General features: G+C 43.1%; 5 protein-coding genes across 5 annotated transcripts in view; all 5 read left to right on the top strand.

Moving 5' to 3' along the window:
- Nucleotides 1-5,339, top strand: part of galnt14 (UDP-N-acetyl-alpha-D-galactosamine:polypeptide N-acetylgalactosaminyltransferase 14 (GalNAc-T14)) — a 146,787-nt gene extending 141,448 nt beyond the window's left edge. Inside the window, exons 15-16 of the mRNA XM_079526229.1 lie at nucleotides 2,887-4,387; nucleotides 4,928-5,339. Coding sequence (XP_079382355.1) covers nucleotides 2,887-3,045 — 159 coding nt within the window. The 3' untranslated portion in view covers nucleotides 3,046-4,387; nucleotides 4,928-5,339. The remainder of the gene's footprint in view (nucleotides 1-2,886; nucleotides 4,388-4,927) is intronic.
- A 799-nt stretch (nucleotides 5,340-6,138) lies between these two features.
- On the top strand, nucleotides 6,139-7,296 carry LOC306941059 (leukocyte elastase inhibitor-like; the record flags this gene model as incomplete). Its single annotated transcript, XM_079526364.1, has 1 exon — nucleotides 6,139-7,296. One exon carries the CDS (start codon nucleotides 6,139-6,141, stop codon nucleotides 7,294-7,296), a length of 1,158 nt encoding a protein of 385 aa, XP_079382490.1.
- Nucleotides 7,297-12,770: 5,474 nt separating this feature from the next.
- LOC306941060 (leukocyte elastase inhibitor-like) lies at nucleotides 12,771-13,925 on the top strand (the record flags this gene model as incomplete). Its single annotated transcript, XM_079526365.1, has 1 exon — nucleotides 12,771-13,925. The coding sequence occupies one exon, from the start codon at nucleotides 12,771-12,773 to the stop codon at nucleotides 13,923-13,925; it is 1,155 nt and encodes a 384-aa protein (XP_079382491.1).
- Nucleotides 13,926-17,549: 3,624 nt separating this feature from the next.
- On the top strand, nucleotides 17,550-18,704 carry LOC306941061 (leukocyte elastase inhibitor-like; the record flags this gene model as incomplete). The annotated part of the gene is made up of 1 exon (XM_079526366.1): nucleotides 17,550-18,704. The coding sequence occupies one exon, from the start codon at nucleotides 17,550-17,552 to the stop codon at nucleotides 18,702-18,704; it is 1,155 nt and encodes a 384-aa protein (XP_079382492.1).
- A 3,643-nt stretch (nucleotides 18,705-22,347) lies between these two features.
- On the top strand, nucleotides 22,348-23,502 carry LOC306941062 (leukocyte elastase inhibitor-like; the record flags this gene model as incomplete). The annotated part of the gene is made up of 1 exon (XM_079526367.1): nucleotides 22,348-23,502. The coding sequence occupies one exon, from the start codon at nucleotides 22,348-22,350 to the stop codon at nucleotides 23,500-23,502; it is 1,155 nt and encodes a 384-aa protein (XP_079382493.1).
- Nucleotides 23,503-25,000: the final 1,498 nt, after the last annotated feature.

Genomic DNA, 25,000 nt, shown 5'->3' on the forward strand with positions numbered 1-25,000 from the left:
AATGTTTGCAAGTACAGCTAGTGCTTGTATGCTCAATGTTTCTCAAATCGCCAAACCAACTGAGTTAGATCATGAATCATGAGAAAATATCATCAAAATGACATCTTCTAACAGAATGTGTAAGAAATCCACCACTCGCATAACAAACAGAAGTGTGTGTGTGTGTGTGTGTGTGTGTGTGTGTGTGTGTGTGTGTGTGTGTGTGTGTGTGTGTGTGTGTGTGTGTGTGTGTGTGTGTGTGTGTGTGTGTGTGTGTGTGTGTGTGTGTGTATTTGGTTAAAATGGGTAAGGCTTAAAAAACTGCTTCAACTTCTGAGATTTGTATTTAGTTCATTAGCCACCAGATGGCATACCTGGTAAAGGCCAAGCGTATGTACTGTATGTATGTACTGTATGTATGTATGTATGTATGTATGTATGTATGTATGTATGTATGTGTATGTATGTAAAGTGTGGTGATAATAAAGTGTGGTTGCCGCAGTCGCTTACATAGGCCCCTCCCACTAATATTGTCAGCCAATTACAATGTCACGTTTTGTTATGGACAAAAGCGCCATTAAAATTACATTTTTGACAGGTGTATTTAATACCTTTTCATACAAGGTTATTGATCCTAAGCCACTGATTGCATTGTATGGTGTAGTCCTACAGGAGTCACCAATAACATTGTATGGTGTAGTCCTACAGGAGTCACCAATAACATTGTATGGTGTAGTCCTACAGGAGTCACCAATAACATTGTATGGTGTAGTCCATACAGGAGTCACCAATAACATTGTATGATGTAGTCCTACAGGAGTCACCAATAACATTGTATGGTGTAGTCCATACAGGAGTCACCAATAACATTGTATGGTGTAGTCCTACAGGAGTCACCAATAACATTGTATGGTGTAGTCCTACAGGAGTCACCAATAACATTGTATGGTGTAGTCCTACAGGAGTCACCAATAACATTGTATGGTGTAGTCCTACATGAGTCACCAATAACATTGTATGGTGTAGTCCTACAGGAGTCACCAATAACATTGTATGGTGTAGTCCTACAGGACTCACCAATAACATTGTATGGTGTAGTCCTACAGGAGTCACCAATAACATTGTATGGTGTAGTCCTACAGGAGTCACCAATAACATTGTATGGTGTAGTCCTACAGGAGTCACCAATAACATTGTATGGTGTAGTCCTACAGGAGTCACCAATAACATTGTATGGTGTAGTCCTACAGGAGTCACCAATAACATTGTATGGTGTAGTCCTACAGGAGTCACCAATAACATTGTATGGTGTAGTCCATACAGGAGTCACCAATAACATTGTATGGTGTAGTCCTACAGGAGTCACCAATAACATTGTATGGTGTAGTCCTACAGGAGTCACCAATAACATTGTATGGTGTAGTCCTACAGGAGTCACCAATAACATTGTATGGTGTAGTCCTACAGGAGTCACCAATAACATTGTATGGTGTAGTCCTACAGGAGTCACTAATAACATTGTATGGTGTAGTCCTACAGGAGTCACCAATAACATTGTATGGTGTAGTCCTACAGGAGTCACCAATAACATTGTATGGTGTAGTCCTACAGGAGTCACCAATAACATTGTATGGTGTAGTCCTACAGGAGTCACCAATAACATTGTATGGTGTAGTCCTACAGGAGTCACCAATAACATTGTATGGTGTAGTCCTACAGGAGTCACCAATAACATTGTATGGTGTAGTCCATACAGGAGTCACCAATAACATTGTATGGTGTAGTCCTACAGGAGTCACCAATAACATTGTATGGTGTAGTCCTACAGGAGTCACCAATAACATTGTATGGTGTAGTCCATACAGGAGTCACCAATAACATTGTATGGTGTAGTCCATACAGGAGTCACCAATAACATTGTATGGTGTAGTCCATACAGGAGTCACCAATAACATTGTATGGTGTAGTCCTACAGGAGTCACCAATAACATTGTATGGTGTAGTCCTACAGGAGTCACCAATAACATTGTATGGTGTAGTCCTACAGGAGTCACCAATAACATTGTATGGTGTAGTCCATACAGGAGTCACCAATAACAACTCCAAGCCGACGCATTTACTACGTAATGTAGACCTTTATTAATCCCACAGGGTAAATTCTGTGCCATTCACGAGATATCTCGTGTTTAGAGCTTTACCACAGTGTGCCAAACACGAGAAACTCGGGATTCTATTTTTTTTTCCTTTGTATGGCTTTTTATGTCTTTATAAACGATTGTAAAACATAGATTGGTTACGTAACCAACAACAGCCAGTTAGCTGCTACAAACGTTATGCAAAGCTCGGCCAATCACTCTGGAAAAGGAAAAAGTGTCACAATAACTATAGTCTGGTTGCCACACTAATAATTATACAACCAACACAACAACATTCCACACACAGCCCACGTCACTCACTCCCCAGTCCCGGAAGTCCCACCTCCAAGTCAACCCCATTGGCTGAAGCCGTAGCCGGCCGCTACACTATATACACACTGTAACATAATGTGCTCTCTGTGTCCCTCCCAGCGGTGGCAGTAATAATTATATACACACTGTAACATAATGTAACATAATGTGGTCTCTGTGTCCCTCCCAGCGGTGGCAGTAATACTTATATACACACTGTAACATAATGTAACATAATGTGCTCTCTGTGTCCCTCCCAGCGGTGGCAGTAATAATTATATACACACTGTAACATAATGTAACATAATGTGGTCTCTGTGTCCCTCCCAGCGGTGGCAGTAATAATTATATACACACTGTAACATAATGTGGTCTCTGTGTCCCTCCCAGCGGTGGCAGTAATAATTATATACACACTGTAACATAATGTAACATAATGTGGTCTCTGTGTCCCTCCCAGCGGTGGCAGAAGTCAGGGACTCACCTGGAGCACCTGGTCTCTCGGTTCTGTCTGGACTCAGAAATGGCTCTAGATGGACTGGACTCTTCACGCATGCTGGTCATCAGCCCCTGTGAACTCAGTGCCTACACACAAAGATGGGACGTCCCCTTCTCTTGACCCCGGACCCCCTAACCCCTTGACCTTTCATCTCTGTGTGAACTTTGAACCTAACGACACAGATGTGGACATAAACAGTTGCTGGCCAATATAATGTTTTTGAAAGCTCAAAAGGCTAAGTTTTGAGACTTGGAGTGCATCTTTGATCGTCAAAAACAAAGTGCATGAACTTGTCAGTTACAGGGTGACACACTGAATAAAGGGTGAAAACTTGAGAAGATATTCCAAGGACCCTGAGCTGACGGGTCCTCAGAGATAGAACAGTTTATAGGTTTTATTGTTTAATAAATAATATTGAGATGTCAGGGTTTATAGGTTTTATGGTTTCATAAATAATATGGAGGGTTCATCAGGATGCTTGCTGGCTACAGGTGTGGGAATTCTGCCAAGACAAAGAGCTTCGGTTTCCTTCTGTCGGTGTATGGACAACCTGAAGGAAAGACCAAACATAATGAACGTTACTTCTCCAGGTGGCTTAATAACGGACTGAGAACATCTCTCAAGTTTGCTATATGCATCTGAGGCTATTTTTGGAAATAATATTTTTGACTGGTTCGGCAAACATTGAAGCGCTGATAATGTGAGCTGTCAGCATGCACAAAACCATGAGACTTATCTTTCCTCTCCTCGAGAACTGTCTGACAATTCACCGGAGCAATGCCTCTAGGAATCTGAAATGTATTTTTCTCTTAGATTTATTTGAGCCAACAAGTCAACAATTCAAATCAGTGCTCTCTCGGTAATCTCAGTCTCAGAGCCACTACTTTACTGCTAACATGTCAACAGTCGTGATTGCAGGTTGCATCCTTAAAAACTTTTTTTCATTTATATACCTACTATAGGATTGCACTATTGATCACAAATAAAATACAAAAATAACAATAAACAATGAATGAATGGATGGAACATTCATGAAACACCAAAAGAAAGAAAATACAACCTTTTTGACCAGTTTTGTGTCTGACTATACTATTCAGAGTAAAAACTAAAACAATCTTTTTGAACAGCACAAAGACAGCACAAGGCATGGCACTAGCTATCGGAAGTTTGGGAAATTTACCGGTGGTCCTGTTTCTTTTCTTCTTTTTTTGTTTTGTTTTCAGCAGCCCAACACATTACATCTTAATATATCTATATATATGTGCATCTCTCGCACACAGACATGCAATGTCCGCATGATTATCTCTCCATTGACGGCCTTAGCTGTATTTCACCCATTTCGGTTGTCGGTCCCAGAGGGTACCCCTACTCAGCCATTTACAGTAGTGGCCAGGGGCCTGCACATTAGTTCATCAAACGGGCCCCAGATGCTGAAGGCCACCACTACCCCTAGTCAGAGCCTGTCTAGTCACCCGTTTCGAATGGGATCAGTGTATTGAAACGGGGAAAATCAGGTGCAATCAGGCCTTTCAATAGACTGAGTAGACGTCTACCCGTCTACTCAGGTGCTCAGTAGGTTGATTCCTTCCGATTGTGTCGGTTGATCTGTGCAGTTTAATGCATCGCATGCAGCTACTGGAGCGGTGCCGTGTCGTTAGTCAGAAGGTTCCTTGTTCCGAAATTACTATCCCTATCTCTAATCCTAACCTAAACATAACCGCAAGCACGGGAGCAGTGCATCTCTAATCCTAACCTAAACATAACCGCAAGCACGGGAGCAGTGCATGTTCGATGTTACGGCTGCATTGAAAGGAATGATCACCTACTGAGCTCCAGTAGCTGCATGCGATGCATTAAACTGCACAGATCAACCGACACAATCGGAAGGAATCAACCTACTGAGCACCTGAGTAGACGGGTAGACGTCTACTCAGTCTATTGAAAGGCCTGATTGCACCTGATTTTCCCCGTTTCAATACACTGATCCCATTCGAAACGGGAGGTCTAGTGGTATTTGACAATGGTTTGCGTAGTGTGTGCCAAATCCATCTCCATCTTCTTTGCCCAATTTCATCTGCTGCTGGTAGTTGTTTGGTCTACTCTTCATCCATAGGTCATTATTGCTGATCCTGACATTTATTGATGAAGGTTTGCACTTTATTTGTTGTGGTTTTTGTTATTCTCCATGTCGAGAGAGAGAGAGAGAGAGAGAGAGAGAATGCAATTCTCAACTGTTGCCTTTGCATATTGACCACTTTTATGTTGTATCTTTTCATTTCACATTACTGTTGATTGAATAATGAATGATTGGTTTGTGATGATGAGCCCTCAGCTTGGTCAGGTACAAAAACAAACAGCCTTACACACCTGTGTTAGATGAACTGCTTAGCCAATAAAGAAGTGCAGCCCTTGTCTGTCTGACTCCATTGTCCCTATATAGGACGCCTCTCTCTCTCTCTCTCTCTTTCTCTCTCTCTTTCTCTCTCTAACTCTCTCGCTCTCTCTCTCTCTCTCTCTGCGTGCACGCCAGTGACGCCACACGGCCACACACAGGAATAGCCAGGCTACACAGGGCGAAATGTTTGTGATAGCGTAGCCTAGATACTAGGTGACATTTTAATAAACTATCTAGTATAAACAGACCCAGACACCCAGACTTGCCGACAACTTCAGCTTTAGGGCTATAAAAGTGATATAGTGTTATGCTTGTAACAGAACAAAAGATAGACTACTTAGTGACAGAGTGAAGTGGAGTTGAGGTTGTCTACAGAAGGGTAATATGCCCATATATGGAGATAAAAGGGACACGGATAGACATCTCCATTTATGGGCACAAACATGACACAGACAGGCAGAGCGGCAAGTAGACAGACAGACAGACGTTAGCGCCCCTCAAAAGGTATCTATGCGTGGATACTTTTAACAACCCTGGAGGCCAGTCTGACATATAATTCCATATGGGCTATGGCATGTTTGGGCAAGACTGACACAGATCTCCATATGTGGCCATGGCTGACATCATAGTGACATCATAGTGATGAAGCATGTAGGAACATCAGCTTAAAACCAGGTGAAGAGTAAATATTGGAGCAGGCTTTGAAAGCTGTAAACCAAATTCTGCATCATCATTTGTACGTTGTATAAGGTCAAGTCAAAACTATTACGTTAACCTTCCTTTCCCAGTTAACCTGTTTTAAGTGTTTTTCCAACAAGATGAGCTTTGACACAGGGCCATCACCCCACCTGACAGTAGCTTGCAACACCTTTTGCCTGTCTCTGTTCAAGCAGCTGACAGAAGATGACAACACCGGTAATGTGTTCTACTCTCCTATCAGCATCTCCTCTGCTCTGGCCATGGTGCTGCTGGGGGCCCGTGGCAACACAGCCACACAGATATCAGAGGTCCTGCACTTTAAGGATGACGTCCACATGGACCTGTCTAAGCTCATGAGTGACCTGAACAAGTCAGGGAAGTCCTACTCCCTCAACCTGGCCAACCGCCTGTATGGAGAGCAGTCCTGCCAGTTTGTTAAGGAGTTCTTGAGTGCCACCAGAAAACATTGTGATGCACAGCTGGAGCCCGTGGACTTCATATGTAATGCTGAAGGAGCCAGGCTGAACATTAACAGCTGGGTGGAGAAACAGACACAAGATAAAATCAAGGACTTACTTGCTCAGGATGCTGTGGATGAACTTACCAGACTCGTACTGGTCAATGCCATCTACTTCAAAGCCAACTGGGAGAAGTCATTCCATGCGGACAGCACCGAGGATGAGCAGTTCAGACTCAGCAACACTGAAAGCAAACCGGTGAAGATGATGTACCAGAGGACTACGTTCCCCCTTGCCTTCATTCCTGAGGTCAACTGTCAGATACTCGAGCTGCCCTACACAGGGAGAGACCTCAGCATGCTCATCTTTCTGCCTGTTGAGGTGGAGGACGACACAACAGGCCTGGAGAAGCTAGAAAAGGAGCTTACCTATGAAAAGTTTGAAGACTGGACCAATCCAGGCATGATGAAGGAGAATGAGGTTCTGGTCGGCCTGCCTCGTTTCAAGGTGGAGTGTACATATAACATGGAAGAAGTCTTGATGAAGATGGGCATGGTGGAGGCCTTTGACGACACACAGGGTGACTTCTCTGGTATGTCTCCAGACAACCTGGTGCTTTCCAAGGTGGTGCACAAGGCTTTTGTGGAAGTGAACGAGGAGGGCACTGAGGCAGCTGCCGCTACTGCTTGTGGCATGCAGTCTCAATGCGCCCTCATCCCTGACGGGGACTTTGTTGCTGACCACCCCTTCCTCTTTTTCATCCGACACAAGCCCACCATGACCATCCTCTTTGCAGGCCGATACTGCTCCCCTCCTTGATTTGGTTCTCAGCTCAATTCCTGCGCACCTGGACATACTAAAAACATACAGTCTCAAATCGATACATTATTGTTTATTTAAAGCATTTGCCATAAACATAAAGATACCACCAACACACTATTTTAATTTGTAATTGGTTATTAGGGTCTGCGAGACAAATGGAGGGGGTTAAACATTTCATGTTTTCACCTTGTGGACAATAATGTTTTTTCCATAATAATGTGTTTTACATAAAACAATTACATGAAAGAAAAATAAAACAACATTTGAAGTTTGCAAAAAAAAATCTAAAAAGTTTTAATATAACAGAAAAATCACAATGTGAAGTGAGGGGCGCTCTTATCTTGACCAGCACTGTGCTGCTGTGGGTGTGGTGTATGTAACTAGACCGGCACCGGTCAGGGAACGGTGCAAGTCGGGAACAATGCAATTTGGGAATTCATGCTGCAGTACCCATTGTCACCCTGAGTACCCTGTTGTACAGTTGTACACGTCTGTCCGTCTGTATGTGTCCCTTATGTGCCCATATAGGCTATCTATATCTGCACTGCCGCGCACAAGGAAGCACTTTTCACTTGCCGTTAAGAGTGCACTACGCATTGTGTAGTCATTTGAAATGTTTTAGTGTTAGTGTAGTTTTAGTCTACTAAATATAACATTTTAGTCGACTAAATCTACAGTTGAGTTGATTTAGTCTACTAAAATTTATTTTGGAGGGCTACAAGCTCACAACATGTCGCAGCGCGCAACATGTTGCGAGCTTGTAGCATTGTAGCTTTTAGTTGTGAGCTTGTAGCGTACCAGTAGGACACCTGAGGGCGAGAAAGAACTTAAACTAGAAAGAAGCAATTATGGGAAATTGCAAAGTGTGGTTGCCTCACTGGCTGATATAGGCCCCTCCCAGTAATTTTGCCAGCCAATTACAATATCAAGTCACCCTTGTGATCATGCGTAAGTCATTCGTAGGGAATTTCCCCCCCAAAAGCATGTTTTTGCAACAAACGGGTAATTGTTTTTGCAATTGTAGCGCCCCCTATGGATGAAAATTGAATTGCTTTTGGCTCTGCGTTGATTAAGCCACCCTCGACATGTGATTCGGATTTGGGATGGATCGGACATTCCGTGCGTGAATTGTGGCATTTTTTGTAAAATAGGCCCCTCCCACTAACTTCGGAAGACGATTACGGCTGAACGATACAGAAGATCAAAATTCTGACTGTGCTGTTTTAATCGGATAGGTCCAGAGATCATTTGTATCGACTTTTGTGCGATTTGGACAAAATATGTAGGTGGAGGATCCAAAAGTGTGTTTTGAAGAAAATTCAAAATGGCGGAAAATCTATCCTGACGCAAATGGGCGTGGCCTATATGGGGAGATGCGTCATGACCCAAGGAATCCAGCGAAAAAGATATTTTGATTTTACGACCTACGGTTCAAGAGTTATAATACAAAACGTAAAGTGGGCTGTTATAGCGCCACCATGAGGCCGACCGATATAATTATAAGTTAATTAATTTTCGTAATTATTATGAACCTCCCCTCCAAGTGTTGTAACTACAGCCCTTAAGGTCTCAGAGAAACAAATGGTTGAATGTGAGTTTTGGCATTTTCCCATTCAAGTGAATGGGGAAAATTAATTCACTAATTAATTAATATCAATTAAACTATACAACGGATGTCTTAGCAAGGAGATAGCACACGATTCCCGATGAAGCCGGTCGTTTTTACATATGGCTCGAGTGTGTGCGGCAAAAACTGTGGGAGGAGTAGCACGACAAAATAAAGTTTATACAGAAAGAAAACAATAAATAAATAAAGAAAGAAATAAAAGGTAAGGGGAACAATAGTATGGTTGCCCATAGGCAACCACACTAACAACAGAGATTCAAACACTGCCACCTGGTGGACACAGAGCCAACGCTAGATTGCCGACCCGGATCTACTTCGTTTTAGTGTGTTGCACGCTGGATGCACGTCCGGTTTGGGCGACCATCTTAAATGCTAATAAATAATTAGTGTCAATGCTAGCAAGCTAAAATGAGTCCATCCTTGCTCTAGAAAGCGCCACTGTTCCAATCGAGATCACCGGATAATCAGACCTCCGAACATCGCACGTTATATCTAAACCATGGAGAGCTCCGTAGATTTAGAGTTATTCAGCTTTTTAGACCGGCTGTATACAAGAAGTGAACGGCACGGTGTATGCGTGAAACCGGCCTAGGATCGCTGAAGAAGGAAAGGCCAAGCAAAAAATAATAATAATCAGCGATCCGGTTTGATATCAATAATGAAGCTTATATGACGGAATATTCCGACAAAAGTGGTATGGCGCAACGTTCCTTCATGAGCCGTTAATCACTGAATACGGCACAGAGAAGCAGGAGTTATTGCGAACGCAGTGATTGCGAACGCAGTGAGCATTTACTATGAGACCCAGCAGATCACGTCTGTGTGTCTGTGTGTCTGTGTGTCTGTGTGTCACGCTGTAACACCACCCGCCCACCACCAGAGGGCGCAGCTGTATCACACACAAAAACACACACACACATGCACGCACGCACACACACGCACACGCACGCACGCACACACACACAAAAAACTTAACTTAAAAAAAACTTAACTTAAAAAAAACCTTAACTTAAAAAAAAACGTAACTTACAAAAAAAACTTAAAAAGGAAAAACGCACACACAAAAAAAACTTAACTTAAAAAAAAACTTAACTTAAAAAAAAACTTAACTTAAAAAAAAAACGTAAAAAGGAAAAACGCACACACACAAAAAACTTAACTTAAAAAAACTTAACTTAAAAAAAAACTTAACTTAAAAAAAAAAACTTAAAAAGGAAAAACGCACACACAAAAAACTTAACTTAAAAAAAAACTTAACTTAAAAAAAAAACTTAAAAAGGAAAAACGCACACACAAAAAACTTAACTTAAAAAAAAACTTAACTTAAAAAAAAACGTAAAGAAAAAACTTTTTTTTAAAAAACCTAAAAAAGAAACACGCACGCACGCACACATACAAACACTAAAAAAATAACTTGAAAAAACATTTAATTTAAAAAAAACTTAACTTAAAAAAAACCTTAAAACGTACGTAATTTATTCTAATTGTTGTTATTGCAATTTACGAGCTGCGTTCGCTTCCCGCGTTTGCGCGTCTTACTTGTACTATTAATCTGGTGTCAGTGAGGTCAGAGGTCAGGTTGCTGGCCGGCTCATATATGCAGATGTAGGTGATGATCCAGTCTTCTCCATGTATGGCTATCCAGGGTTTGATGAGGTCAGTGTTGTTGATCTTCATATATGGAGATCCAGGTGATGATATTCAGCTCCACACATGGAGATCCATGTGTTGTACCAACTTGGTTCATTTGATTGTATTAGCGCATTGTCTGGCAATGCCCCTATATGGACCTGTTTTCTTTACTTTTTCTGAATGTGGTCCCTCCACGGACGACCTGTTGAAAACCCCTGTCCTAAACCATCATAATATGATAGAAGTGTTTAAATAAAGCAATAAGCCACAAGAGGTCTCAGGTTACCGTGGATTTTACAATGGCTGAGAGATGTAGGCAGACCCGACGCGTAGCGGAAACATATAGAAATATTAACCTAATAAAACTATTACATTCACAAAAGTAGCTACGCTTTGCGCCCACCAGAGCGAGCCACACACTTCCTTGTTTTGCTCGCAAGAAGGCTATGTGACGGGAGAAGAGCGCTTGATGTCCCTATGGGGCCGCCTGGAGCCACACATTCACAGTCATATGAGTGCGGGCGGTGCTTACACGCCTGCACGGCCAGCGTGTGTAAGGCAATCAAGTGCTCCCCTTCCCCAGTACAGCTACAGAGCTGCGGGATCAGCTGGGAATGATATAAAGTGATTGAATGTGTGGATTATCAGTGAGATTTACAACGGTCACGTGACGGTAACCAGCCAATCAGAATCAAGTATTGGGACTAACCGTTTTAGAACCAGGGGCCCTTTGCATGTTGGTGGCCCAGGGGCCCTTTATCTCTAGATCCGCCTGTGGCCCCCTCACCTGTGCAATTTCCAGCCTCTGCCTCAGCCTGGTAACCCACACCTGCCAATTGATTACTTAACCAGTCCACTTTTGTCAGTTTGCGCTCTTCAGGCACAGGCAGACAGACAGATACAGAGATCTCCATATACAGTATACAGTATGGGCACAAAAGGGACACAGACAGATAGTTAAAACGGGTTCTATGACAAGTTGACAATGGGTATTATCAGGTTCCAAAGTTGCATCGTTCTCAAGTAGGCCGGTGGCCGGCGGGCATGTACAGGTCTAGTCCTGATGATGTCAGATAGATTGTATATCAATCATCTGTACATAAATCTGATTTATATTATATATAAAACCAACAATGGAAAAATACGATCAATTCTATTTTAATTTTTAACCAAAGCTCTTAGTTATCAAAAATGTTTATGCTATGTTGATGAATTGAATACACAGACTGGGTTTATCCTTTTAGCCTAAATGTCTGACCACGTGCTGTTTACATTTCTGAAGTATTAGATAAATAATTAAATATAATAATAATACAATAAAAATACTGACAACGAAACATCACACACACATGTTGAACTAAATGTAAGGTAATAATAATAAAGATATAGGCACTGGGGAGAAAAAGGGAACAAATATTACTCTGTTTGTGACAATGATCACATGGTTTTGGAAAAATGTGCAGACTACAGTTTGGTACCAAACCTCTGAGAGAGAGCAAATACATACAACCTTTTTTACTTATTGAATAGAATTTGAATTTGAATTCATTCTTTTATTATAAACAGTTGTATGTATTTGCTCTCTCTCAGAGGTTTGGTAACAAACTGTAGTCTGCACATGGAGGCAGTGAGAGGGGTCATGCGAGTTCATTCAAGTTTTATTTATTCTTGAAATTACACTGAGTAATTAAACTGATTTTCAGTGTCGTCGAGTAATACAATCACAGTAATACAATCACATAGAAAAACATCACAATACATCAGAAGATCAGGAAAAGAAAAACAAAAGGTATACCGGTAATATGCCCATATATGGAGATAAAAGGGACACGGATAGACATAGACATCTCCATTTATGGGCACAAACATGACACAGACAGGCAGAGCGGCAAGTAGACAGACAGACAGACGTTAGCGCCCCTCAAAAGGTATCTATGCGTGGATACTTTTAACAACCCTGGAGGCCAGTCTGACATCATATAATTCCATGTGGGCTATGGCATGTTTGGGCAAGACTGACACAGATCTCCATATGTGGGCATGGCTGACATCATAGTGACATCATAGTGATGAAGCATGTAGGAACATCAGCTTAAAACCGTACCGCATTACTGAGACCATTAACACCAGGTGAAGAGTATAAGGTCAAGTCAAAACTATTACGTTAACCTTCCTTTCCCAGTTAACCTGTTTTAAGTGTTTTTCCAACAAGATGAGCTTTGACACAGGGCCATCACCCCACCTGACAGTAGCTTGCAACACCTTTTGCCTGTCTCTGTTCAAGCAGCTGACAGAAGATGACAACACCGGTAATGTGTTCTACTCTCCTATCAGCATCTCCTCTGCTCTGGCCATGGTGCTGCTGGGGGCCCGTGGCAACACAGCCACACAGATATCAGAGGTCCTGCACTTTAAGGATGACGTCCACATGGACCTGTCTAAGCTCATGAGTGACCTGAACAAGTCAGGGAAGTCCTACTCCCTCAACCTGGCCAACCGCCTGTATGGAGAGCAGTCCTGCCAGTTTGTTAAGGAGTTCTTGAGTGCCACCAGAAAACATTGTGATGCACAGCTGGAGCCCGTGGACTTCATATGTAATGCTGAAGGAGCCAGGCTGAACATTAACAGCTGGGTGGAGAAACAGACACAAGATAAAATCAAGGACTTACTTGCTCAGGATACTGTGGATGAACTTACCAGACTCGTACTGGTCAATGCCATCTACTTCAAAGCCAACTGGGAGAAGTCATTCCATGCGGACAGCACCGAGGATGAGCAGTTCAGACTCAGCAACACTGAAAGCAAACCGGTGAAGATGATGTACCAGAGGACTACGTTCCCCCTTGCCTTCATTCCTGAGGTCAACTGTCAGATACTCGAGCTGCCCTACACAGGGAGAGACCTCAGCATGCTCATCTTTCTGCCTGTTGAGGTGGAGGACGACACAACAGGCCTGGAGAAGCTAGAAAAGGAGCTTACCTATGAAAAGTTTGAAGACTGGACCAATCCAGGCATGATGAAGGAGAATGAGGTTCTGCTCGGCCTGCCTCGTTTCAAGGTGGAGCGTACATATAACATGGAAGAAGTCTTGATCAAGATGGGCATGGTGGAGGCCTTTGACAACACGAGTGACTTCTCTGGTATGTCTCCAGACAACCTGGTGCTTTCCAAGGTGGTGCACAAGGCTTTTGTGGAAGTGAACGAGGAGGGCACTGAGGCAGCTGCCGCTACTGATTGTAAAATGAAGCTTGAATGCGCCCTCATCCCTGACCTGGACTTTGTTGCTGACCACCCCTTCCTCTTTTTCATCCGACACAAGCCCACCATGACCATCCTCTTTGCAGGCCGATACTGCTCCCCTCCTTGATTTGGTTCTCAGCTCAATTCCTGCGCACCTGGACATACTAAAAACATACAGTCTCAAATCGATACATTATTGTTTATTTAAAGCATTTGCCATAAACATAAAGATACCACCAACACACTATTTTAATTTGTAATTGGTTATTAGGGTCTGCGAGAGAAATGGAGGGGGTTAAACATTTCATGTTTTCACCTTGTGGACAATAATGTTTTTTCCATAATAATGTGTTTTACATAAAACAATTACATGAAAGAAAAATAAAACAACATTTGAAGTTTGCAAAAAAAAATCTAAAAAGTTTTAATATAACAGAAAAATCACAATGTGAAGTGAGGGGCGCTCTTATCTTGACCAGCACTGTGCTGCTGTGGGTGTGGTGTATGTAACTAGACCGGCACCGGTCAGGGAACGGTGCAAGTCGGGAACAATGCAATTTGGGAATTCATGCTGCAGTACCCATTGTCACCCTGAGTACCCTGTTGTACAGTTGTACACGTCTGTCCGTCTGTATGTGTCCCTTATGTGCCCATATAGGCTATCTATATCTGCACTGCCGCGCACAAGGAAGCACTTTTCACTTGCCGTTAAGAGTGCACTACGCATTGTGTAGTCATTTGAAATGTTTTAGTGTTAGTGTAGTTTTAGTCTACTAAATATCATAACATTTTATTCGACCTAATCTACAGTTGAGTTGATTTAGTCTACTAAAATGTATTTTGGAGGGCTACAAGCTCACAACGTGTCGCAGCGCGCAACACGTTGCGAGCTTGTAGCATTGTAGCTTTTAGTTGTGAGCTTGTAGCGTACCAGTAGGACACCTGAGGGCGAGAAACAACTTAAACAACAGAGATTCAAACACTGCCACCTGGTGGACACACAGCCAACGTTAGATTGCCGACGTGCTGGATGCACGTCCGGTTTGGGCGACCATCTTAAATGCTAATAAATAATTAGTGTCAATGCTAGCAAGCTAAAATGAGTCCATCCTTGCTCTAGAAAACGCCACTGTTCCAATCGAGATCACCGGATAATCAGACCTCCGAACATCGCACGTTATATCTAAACCATGGAGAGCTCCGTAGATTTAGAGTTATTCAGCTTTTTAGACCGGCTGTATACAAGAAGTGAACGGCACGGTGTATGCGCAAAACCGGCCTAGGATCGCTGAAGAAGGAAAGGCCAAGCAAAAAATAATAATAATCAGCGATCCAGTTTGATATCAATAATGAAGCTTATATGACGGAATATTCCGCCAAAAGTGGTATGGCGCAACGTTCCTTCATGAGCCGTTAACCACTGAATACGGCACAGAGAAGCAGAAGTTATACTATTAATCTGGTGTCAGTGAGGTCAGAGGTCAGGTTGCTGGCCGGCTCATATATGCAGATGTAGGTGATGATCCAGTCTTCTCCATGTATGGCTATCCAGGGTTTGATGAGGTCAGTGTTGTTGATCTTCATATATGGAGATCCAGGTGATGATATTCAGCTCCACACATGGAGATCCATGTGTTGTACCAACTTGGTTCATTTGATTGTATTAGCGCATTGTCTGGCAATGCCCCTATATGGACCTGTTTTCTTTACTTTTTCTGAATGTGGTCCCTCCACGGACGACCTGTTGAAAACCCCTGTCCTAAACCATCATAATATGATAGAAGTGTTTAAATAAAGCAATAAGCCACAAGAGGTCTCAGGTTACCGTGGATTTTACAATGGCTGAGAGATGTAGGCAGACCCGACGCGTAGCGGAAACATATAGAAATATTAACCTGATAAAACTATTACATTCACAAAAGTAGCTACGCTTTGCGCCCACCAGAGCGAGCCACACACTTCCTTGTTTTGCTCGCAAGAAGGCTATGTGACGGGAGAAGAGCGCTTGATGTCCCTATGGGGCCGCCTGGAGCCACACATTCACAGTCATATGAGTGCGGGCGGTGCTTACACGCCTGCACGGCCAGCGTGTGTAAGGCAATCAAGTGCTCCCCTTCCCCAGTACAGCTACAGAGCTGCGGGATCAGCTGGGAATGATATAAAGTGATTGAATGTGTGGATTATCAGTGAGATTTACAACGGTCACGTGACGGTAACCAGCCAATCAGAATCAAGTATTGGGACTAACCGTTTTAGAACCAGGGGCCCTTTGCATGTTGGTGGCCCAGGGGCCCTTTATCTCTAGATCCGCCTGTGGCCCCCTCACCTGTGCAATTTCCAGCCTCTGCCTCAGCCTGGTAACCCACACCTGCCAATTGATTACTTAACCAGTCCACTTTTGTCAGTTTGCGCTCTTCAGGCACAGGCAGACAGACAGATACAGAGATCTCCATATACAGTATACAGTATGGGCACAAAAGGGACACAGACAGATAGTTAAAACGGGTTCTATGACAAGTTGACAATGGGTATTATCAGGTTCCAAAGTTGCATCGTTCTCAAGTAGGCCGGTGGCCGGCGGGCATGTACAGGTCTAGTCCTGATGATGTCAGATAGATTGTATATCAATCATCTGTACATAAATCTGATTTATATTATATATAAAACCAACAATGGAAAAATACGATCAATTCTATTTTAATTTTTAACCAAAGCTCTTAGTTATCAAAAATGTTTATGCTATGTTGATGAATTGAATACACAGACTGGGTTTATCCTTTTAGCCTAAATGTCTGACCACGTGCTGTTTACATTTCTGAAGTATTAGATAAATAATTAAATATAATAATAATACAATAAAAATACTGACAACGAAACATCACACACACATGTTGAACTAAATGTAAGGTAATAATAATAAAGATATAGGCACTGGGGAGAAAAAGGGAACAAATATTACTCTGTTTGTGACAATGATCACATGGTTTTGGAAAAATGTGCAGACTACAGTTTGGTACCAAACCTCTGAGAGAGAGCAAATACATACAACCTTTTTTACTTATTGAATAGAATTTGAATTTGAATTCATTCTTTTATTATAAACAGTTGTATGTATTTGCTCTCTCTCAGAGGTTTGGTAACAAACTGTAGTCTGCACATGGAGGCAGTGAGAGGGGTCATGCGAGTTCATTCAAGTTTTATTTATTCTTGAAATTACACTGAGTAATTAAACTGATTTTCAGTGTCGTCGAGTAATACAATCACAGTAATACAATCACATAGAAAAACATCACAATACATCAGAAGATCAGGAAAAGAAAAACAAAAGGTATACCGGTAATATGCCCATATATGGAGATAAAAGGGACACGGATAGACATAGACATCTCCATTTATGGGCACAAACATGACACAGACAGGCAGAGCGGCAAGTAGACAGACAGACAGACGTTAGCGCCCCTCAAAAGGTATCTATGCGTGGATACTTTTAACAACCCTGGAGGCCAGTCTGACATCATATAATTCCATATGGGCTATGGCATGTTTGGGCAAGACTGACACAGATCTCCATATGTGGGCATGGCTGACATCATAGTGACATCATAGTGATGAAGCATGTAGGAACATCAGCTTAAAACCGTACCGCATTACTGAGACCATTAACACCAGGTGAAGAGTATAAGGTCAAGTCAAAACTATTACGTTAACCTTCCTTTCCCAGTTAACCTGTTTGAAGTGTTTTTCCAACAAGATGAGCTTTGACACAGGGCCATCACCCCACCTGACAGTAGCTTGCAACACCTTTTGCCTGTCTCTGTTCAAGCAGCTGACAGAAGATGACAACACCGGTAATGTGTTCTACTCTCCTATCAGCATCTCCTCTGCTCTGGCCATGGTGCTGCTGGGGGCCCGTGGCAACACAGCCACACAGATATCAGAGGTCCTGCACTTTAAGGATGACGTCCACATGGACCTGTCTAAGCTCATGAGTGACCTGAACAAGTCAGGGAAGTCCTACTCCCTCAACCTGGCCAACCGCCTGTATGGAGAGCAGTCCTGCCAGTTTGTTAAGGAGTTCTTGAGTGCCACCAGAAAACATTGTGATGCACAGCTGGAGCCCGTGGACTTCATATGTAATGCTGAAGGAGCCAGGCTGAACATTAACAGCTGGGTGGAGAAACAGACACAAGATAAAATCAAGGACTTACTTGCTCAGGATACTGTGGATGAACTTACCAGACTCGTACTGGTCAATGCCATCTACTTCAAAGCCAACTGGGAGAAGTCATTCCATGCGGACAGCACCGAGGATGAGCAGTTCAGACTCAGCAACACTGAAAGCAAACCGGTGAAGATGATGTACCAGAGGACTACGTTCCCCCTTGCCTTCATTCCTGAGGTCAACTGTCAGATACTCGAGCTGCCCTACACAGGGAGAGACCTCAGCATGCTCATCTTTCTGCCTGTTGAGGTGGAGGACGACACAACAGGCCTGGAGAAGCTAGAAAAGGAGCTTACCTATGAAAAGTTTGAAGACTGGACCAATCCAGGCATGATGAAGGAGAATGAGGTTCTGCTCGGCCTGCCTCGTTTCAAGGTGGAGCGTACATATAACATGGAAGAAGTCTTGATCAAGATGGGCATGGTGGAGGCCTTTGACAAAACGAGTGACTTCTCTGGTATGTCTCCAGACAACCTGGTGCTTTCCAAGGTGGTGCACAAGGCTTTTGTGGAAGTGAACGAGGAGGGCACTGAGGCAGCTGCCGCTACTGATTGTAAAATGAAGCTTGAATGCGCCCTCATCCCTGACCTGGACTTTGTTGCTGACCACCCCTTCCTCTTTTTCATCCGACACAAGCCCACCATGACCATCCTCTTTGCAGGCCGATACTGCTCCCCTCCTTGATTTGGTTCTCAGCTCAATTCCTGCGCACCTGGACATACTAAAAACATACAGTCTCAAATCGATACATTATTGTTTATTTAAAGCATTTGCCATAAACATAAAGATACCACCAACACACTATTTTAATTTGTAATTGGTTATTAGGGTCTGCGAGAGAAATGGAGGGGGTTAAACATTTCATGTTTTCACCTTGTGGACAATAATGTTTTTTCCATAATAATGTGTTTTACATAAAACAATTACATGAAAGAAAAATAAAACAACATTTGAAGTTTGCAAAAAAAAATCTAAAAAGTTTTAATATAACAGAAAAATCACAATGTGAAGTGAGGGGCACTCTTATCTTGACCAGCACTGTGCTGCTGTGGGTGTGGTGTATGTAACTAGACCGGCACCGGTCAGGGAACGGTGCAAGTCGGGAACAATGCAATTTGGGAATTCATGCTGCAGTACCCATTGTCACCCTGAGTACCCTGTTGTACAGTTGTACACGTCTGTCCGTCTGTATGTGTCCCTTATGTGCCCATATAGGCTATCTATATCTGCACTGCCGCGCACAAGGAAGCACTTTTCACTTGCCGTTAAGAGTGCACTACGCATTGTGTAGTCATTTGAAATGTTTTAGTGTTAGTGTAGTTTTAGTCTACTAAATATCATAACATTTTATTCGACCTAATCTACAGTTGAGTTGATTTAGTCTACTAAAATGTATTTTGGAGGGCTACAAGCTCACAACGTGTCGCAGCGCGCAACACGTTGCAAGCTTGTAGCATTGTAGCTTTTAGTTGTGAGCTTGTAGCGTACCAGTAGGACACCTGAGGGCGAGAAACAACTTAAACAACAGAGATTCAAACACTGCCACCTGGTGGACACAGAGCCAACGCTAGATTGCCGACCCGGATCTACTTCGTTTTAGTGTGTTGCACGCTGGATGCACGTCCGGTTTGGGCGACCATCTTAAATGCTAATAAATAATTAGTGTCAATGCTAGCAAAATGAGTCCATCCTTGCTCTTGAAAGCGCCACTGTTCCAATCGAGATCACCGGATAATCAGACCTCCGAACATCGCGCGTTATATCTAAACCATGGAGAGCTCCGTAGATTTAGAGTTATTCAGCTTTTTAGACCGGCTGTATACAAGAAGTGAACGGCACGGTGTATGCGTGAAACCGGCCTAGGATCGCTGAAGAAGGAAAGGCCAAGCAAAAAATAATAATAATCAGCGATCCAGTTTGATATCAATAATGAAGCTTATATGACGGAATATTCTGCCAAAAGCGGTATGGCGGAACGTTCCTTCATGAGCCGTTACTCACTGAATACGGCACAGAGAAGCAGGAGTTATACTATTAATCTGGTGTCAGTGAGGTCAGAGGTCAGGTTGCTGGCCGGCTCATATATGCAGATGTAGGTGATGATCCAGTCTTCTCCATGTATGGCTATCCAGGGTTTGATGAGGTCAGTGTTGTTGATCTATGGAGATCCAGGTGATGATATTCAGCTCCACACATGGAGATCCATGTGTTGTACCAACTTGGTCAATTTGATTGTATTAGCGCATTGTCTGGCAATGCCCATATATGGACCTGTTTTCTTTACTTTTTCTGAACGTGGTCCCTCCACAGACGACCTGTTTAAAACCCCTGTCCTAAACCATCATATGATATAAGTGTTTAAATGAAGCAATAAGCCACAAGAGGTCTCAGGTTACCGTGGATTTTACAATGGCTGAGAGATGTAGGCAGACCCGACGCGTAGCGGAAACATATAGAAATATTAACCTAATAAAACTATTACATTCACAAAAGTAGCTACGCTTTGCGCCCACCAGAGCGAGCCACACACTTCCTTGTTTTGCTCGCAAGAAGGCTATGTGACGGGAGAATAGCGCTTGATGTCCCTATGGGGCCGCCTGGAGCCACACATTCACAGTCATATGAGTGTGGGTGGTGCTTACACGCCTGCACGGCCAGCGTGTGTAAGGCAATCAAGTGCTCCCCTTCCCCAGTACAGCTACAGAGCTGCGGGATCAGCTGGGAATGATATAAAGTGATTGAATGTGTGGATTATCAGTGAGATTTACAACGGTCACGTGACGGTAACCAGCCAATCAGAATCAAGTATTGGGACTAACCGTTTTAGAACCAGGGGCCCTTTGCATGTTGGTGGCCCAGGGGCCCTTTATCTCTAGATCCGCCTGTGGCCCCCTCACCTGTGCAATTTCCAGCCTCTGCCTCAGCCTGGTAACCCACACCTGCCAATTGATTACTTAACCAGTCCACTTTTGTCAGTTTGCACTCTTCAGGCACAGGCAGACAGACAGATACAGAGATCTCCATATACAGTATACAGTATGGGCACAAAAGGGACACAGACAGATAGTTAAAACGGGTTCTATGACAAGTTGACAATGGGTATTATTAGGTTCCAAAGTTGCATCGTTCTCAAGTAGGCCGGTGGCCGACGGGCATGTACAAGTCTAGTCCTGATGATGTCAGATAGATTGTATATCAATCATCTGTACATAAATCTGATTTATATTATATATAAAACCAACAATGGAAAAATACGATCAATTCTATTTTAATTTTTAACCAAAGCTCTTAGTTATCAAAAATGTTTATGCTATGTTGATGAATTGAATACACAGACTGGGTTTATCCTTTTAGCCTAAATGTCTGACCACGTGCTGTTTACATTTCTGAAGTATTAGATAAATAATTAAATATAATAATAATACAATAAAAATACTGACAACGAAACATCACACACACATGTTGAACTAAATGTAAGGTAATAATAATAAAGATATAGGCACTGGGGAGAAAAAGAGAAAAAATATTACTCTGTTTGTGACAATGATCACATGGTTTTGGAAAAATGTGCAGACTACAGTTTGGTACCAAACCTCTGAGAGAGAGCAAATACATACAACTTTTTTGACTTATTGAATAGAATTTGAATTTGAATTCATTATTTTATTATAAACAGTTGTATGTATTTGCTCTCTCTCAGAGGTTTGGTAACAAACTGTAGTCTGCACATGGAGGCAGTGAGTCATGTGTCATGCGAGTTCATTCAAGTTTTATTTATTCTTGAAATTACACTGAGTAATTAAACTGATTTTCAGTGTCGTCGAGTAATACAATCACGGTAATACAATCACATAGAAAAACATCACAATACATCAGAAGATCAGGAAAAGAAAAACAAAAGGTATATGCCCATATATGGAGATAAAAGGGACACGGATAGACATAGACATCTCCATTTATGGGCACAAACATGACACAGACAGGCAGAGCGGCAAGTAGACAGACAGACAGACGTTAGCGCCCCTCAAAAGGTATCTATGCGTGGATACTTTTAACAACCCTGGAGGCCAGTCTGACATCATATAATTCCATATGGGCTATGGCATGTTTGGGCAAGACTGACACAGATCTCCATATGTGGGCATGGCTGACATCATAGTGACATCATAGTGACATCATAGTGATGAAGCATGTAGGAACATCAGCTTAAAACCGTACCGCATTACTGAGACCATTAACACCAGGTGAAGAGTAAATATTGGAGCAGGCTTTGAAAGCTGTAAACCAAATTCTGCATCATCATTTGTACGTTTGTTTTTCCAACAAGATGAGCTTTGACACAGGGCCATCACCCCACCTGACAGTAGCTTGCAACACCTTTTGCCTGTCTCTGTTCAAGCAGCTGACAGAAGATGACAACACCGGTAATGTGTTCTACTCTCCTATCAGCATCTCCTCTGCTCTGGCCATGGTGCTGCTAGGGGCCCGTGGCAACACAGCCACACAGATATCAGAGGTCCTGCACTTTAAGGATGACGTCCACACGGACCTGTCTAAGCTCATGAGTGACCTGAACAAGTCAGGGAAGTCCTACTCCCTCAACCTGGCCAACCGCCTGTATGGAGAGCAGTCCTGCCAGTTTGTTAAGGAGTTCTTGAGTGCCACCAGAAAACATTGTGATGCACAGCTGGAGCCCGTGGACTTCATATGTAATGCTGAAGGAGCCAGGCTGAACATTAACAGCTGGGTGGAGAAACAGACACAAGATAAAATCAAGGACTTACTTGCTGAGGATGCTGTGGATGAACTTACCAGACTCGTACTGGTCAATGCCATCTACTTCAAAGCCAACTGGGAGAAGTCATTCCATGCGGACAGCACCGAGGATGAGCAGTTCAGACTCAGCAACACTGAAAGCAAACCGGTAAAGATGATGTACCAGAGGACTACGTTCCCCCTTGCCTTCATTCCTGAGGTCAACTGTCAGATACTCGAGCTGCCCTACACAGGGAGAGACCTCAGCATGCTCATCTTTCTGCCTGTTGAGGTGGAGGACGACACAACAGGCCTGGAGAAGCTAGAAAAGGAGCTTACCTATGAAAAGTTTGAAGACTGGACCAATCCAGGCATGATGAAGGAGAATGAGGTTCTGGTCGGCCTGCCTCGTTTCAAGGTGGAGTGTACATATAACATGGAAGAAGTCTTGATCAAGATGGGCATGGTGGAGGCCTTTGACGACACGTGTGACTTCTCTGGTATGTCTCCAGCCAACCTGGTGCTTTCCAAGGTGGTGCACAAGGCTTTTGTGGAAGTGAACGAGGAGGGCACTGAGGCAGCTGCCGCTACTGCTTGTGGCATGCAGTCTCAATGCGCCCTCATCCCTGACCTGGACTTTGTTGCTGACCACCCCTTCCTCTTTTTCATCCGACACAAGCCCACCATGACCATCCTCTTTGCAGGCCGATACTGCTCCCCTCCTTGATTTGGTTCTCATCTCAATTCCTGCGCACCTGGACATACTAAAAACATACAGTCTCAAATCGATACATTATTGTTTATTTAAAGCATTTGCCATAAACATAAAGATACCACCAACACACTATTTGAATTTGTAATTGGTTATTAGGGTCTGCGAGAGAAATGGAGGGGGTTATTTTGGAATAAGCTAGACTGGAAATAAGTGTTCTGCTGTCTTTTACATTTCATGTTTTCACCTTGTGGACAATAATGTTTTTTCCATAATAATGTGTTTTACATAAAACAATTACATGAAAGAAAAAGAAAACAACATTTGAAGTTTGCAAAAAAAAAAATCTAAAAAATAAAAATAATCAGCGATCCGGTTTGATATCAATAATTAAGCTTATATGACGGAACATTCCGCCAAAACGTTCCTTCATGAGCCGTTAATCACTGAATACGGCACAGAGAAGCACTATTAATCTGGTCAGTGAGGTCAGAGGTCAGGTTGCTGGCCGGCTCATATATGCAGATGTAGGTGATGATCCAGTCTTCTCCATGTATGGCTATCCAGGGTTTGATGAGGTCAGTGTTGTTGATCTTCATATATGGAGATCCAGGTGATGATACTCAGCTCCACACATGGAGATCCATGTGTTGTACCAACTTGGTTCATTTGCAAGTGTGACTCGTGTCGCGGTTATCATGAGACTGGCACAATTATGGCATATATTGACATTCCCATATATGGGCTTAACGCTTAACATCGATGACATCAGGGAGCTCCAAATATGGGCATAACAGGGATTGTATTAGCGCATTGTCTGGCAATGCCCATATATGGACCTGTTTTCTTTACTTTTTCTGAATGTGGTCCCTCCACCGACGACCTGTTGAAAACCCCTGTCCTAAACCATCATATGATAGAAGTGTTTAAATAAAGCAATAAGCCACAAGAGGTCTCAGGTTACCGTGGATTTTACAATGGCTGAGAGATGTAGGCAGACCCGACGCGTAGCGGAAACATATAGAAATATTAACCTAATAAAACTATTACATTCACAAAAGTAGCTACGCTTTGCGCCCACCAGAGCGAGCCACACACTTCCTTGTTTTGCTCGCAAGAAGGCTATGTGACGGGAGAATAGCACTTGATGTCCCTATGGGGCCGCCTGGAGCCACACATTCACAGTCATATGAGTGCGGGCGGTGCTTATACACGCCCACCCGGCCAGCGTGTGTAAGGCAATCAAGTGCTCCCCTTCCCCAGCTACAGAGCTGCGGGATCAGCGTCACGTGACGGTAACCAGCCAATCAGAATCAAGTATTGGGACTAACCGTTTTAGAACCCTCAGTTTATCCATAAGGCTTCCAGAGGGAGGTCTCCAAAAACAAGGGGCCCTTTGCATGTTGGTGGCCCAGGGGCCCTTTACCTCTAGATGACAATGGGTATTATTAGGTTCCAAAGTTGCATCGTTCTCAAGTAGGCCGGTGGCCGACGGGCATGTACAGGTCTAGTC

Source organism: Electrona antarctica (assembly GCF_951216825.1).
Source record: "Electrona antarctica genome assembly, chromosome: 17".
Lineage (NCBI taxonomy): Eukaryota > Metazoa > Chordata > Actinopteri > Myctophiformes > Myctophidae > Electrona > Electrona antarctica.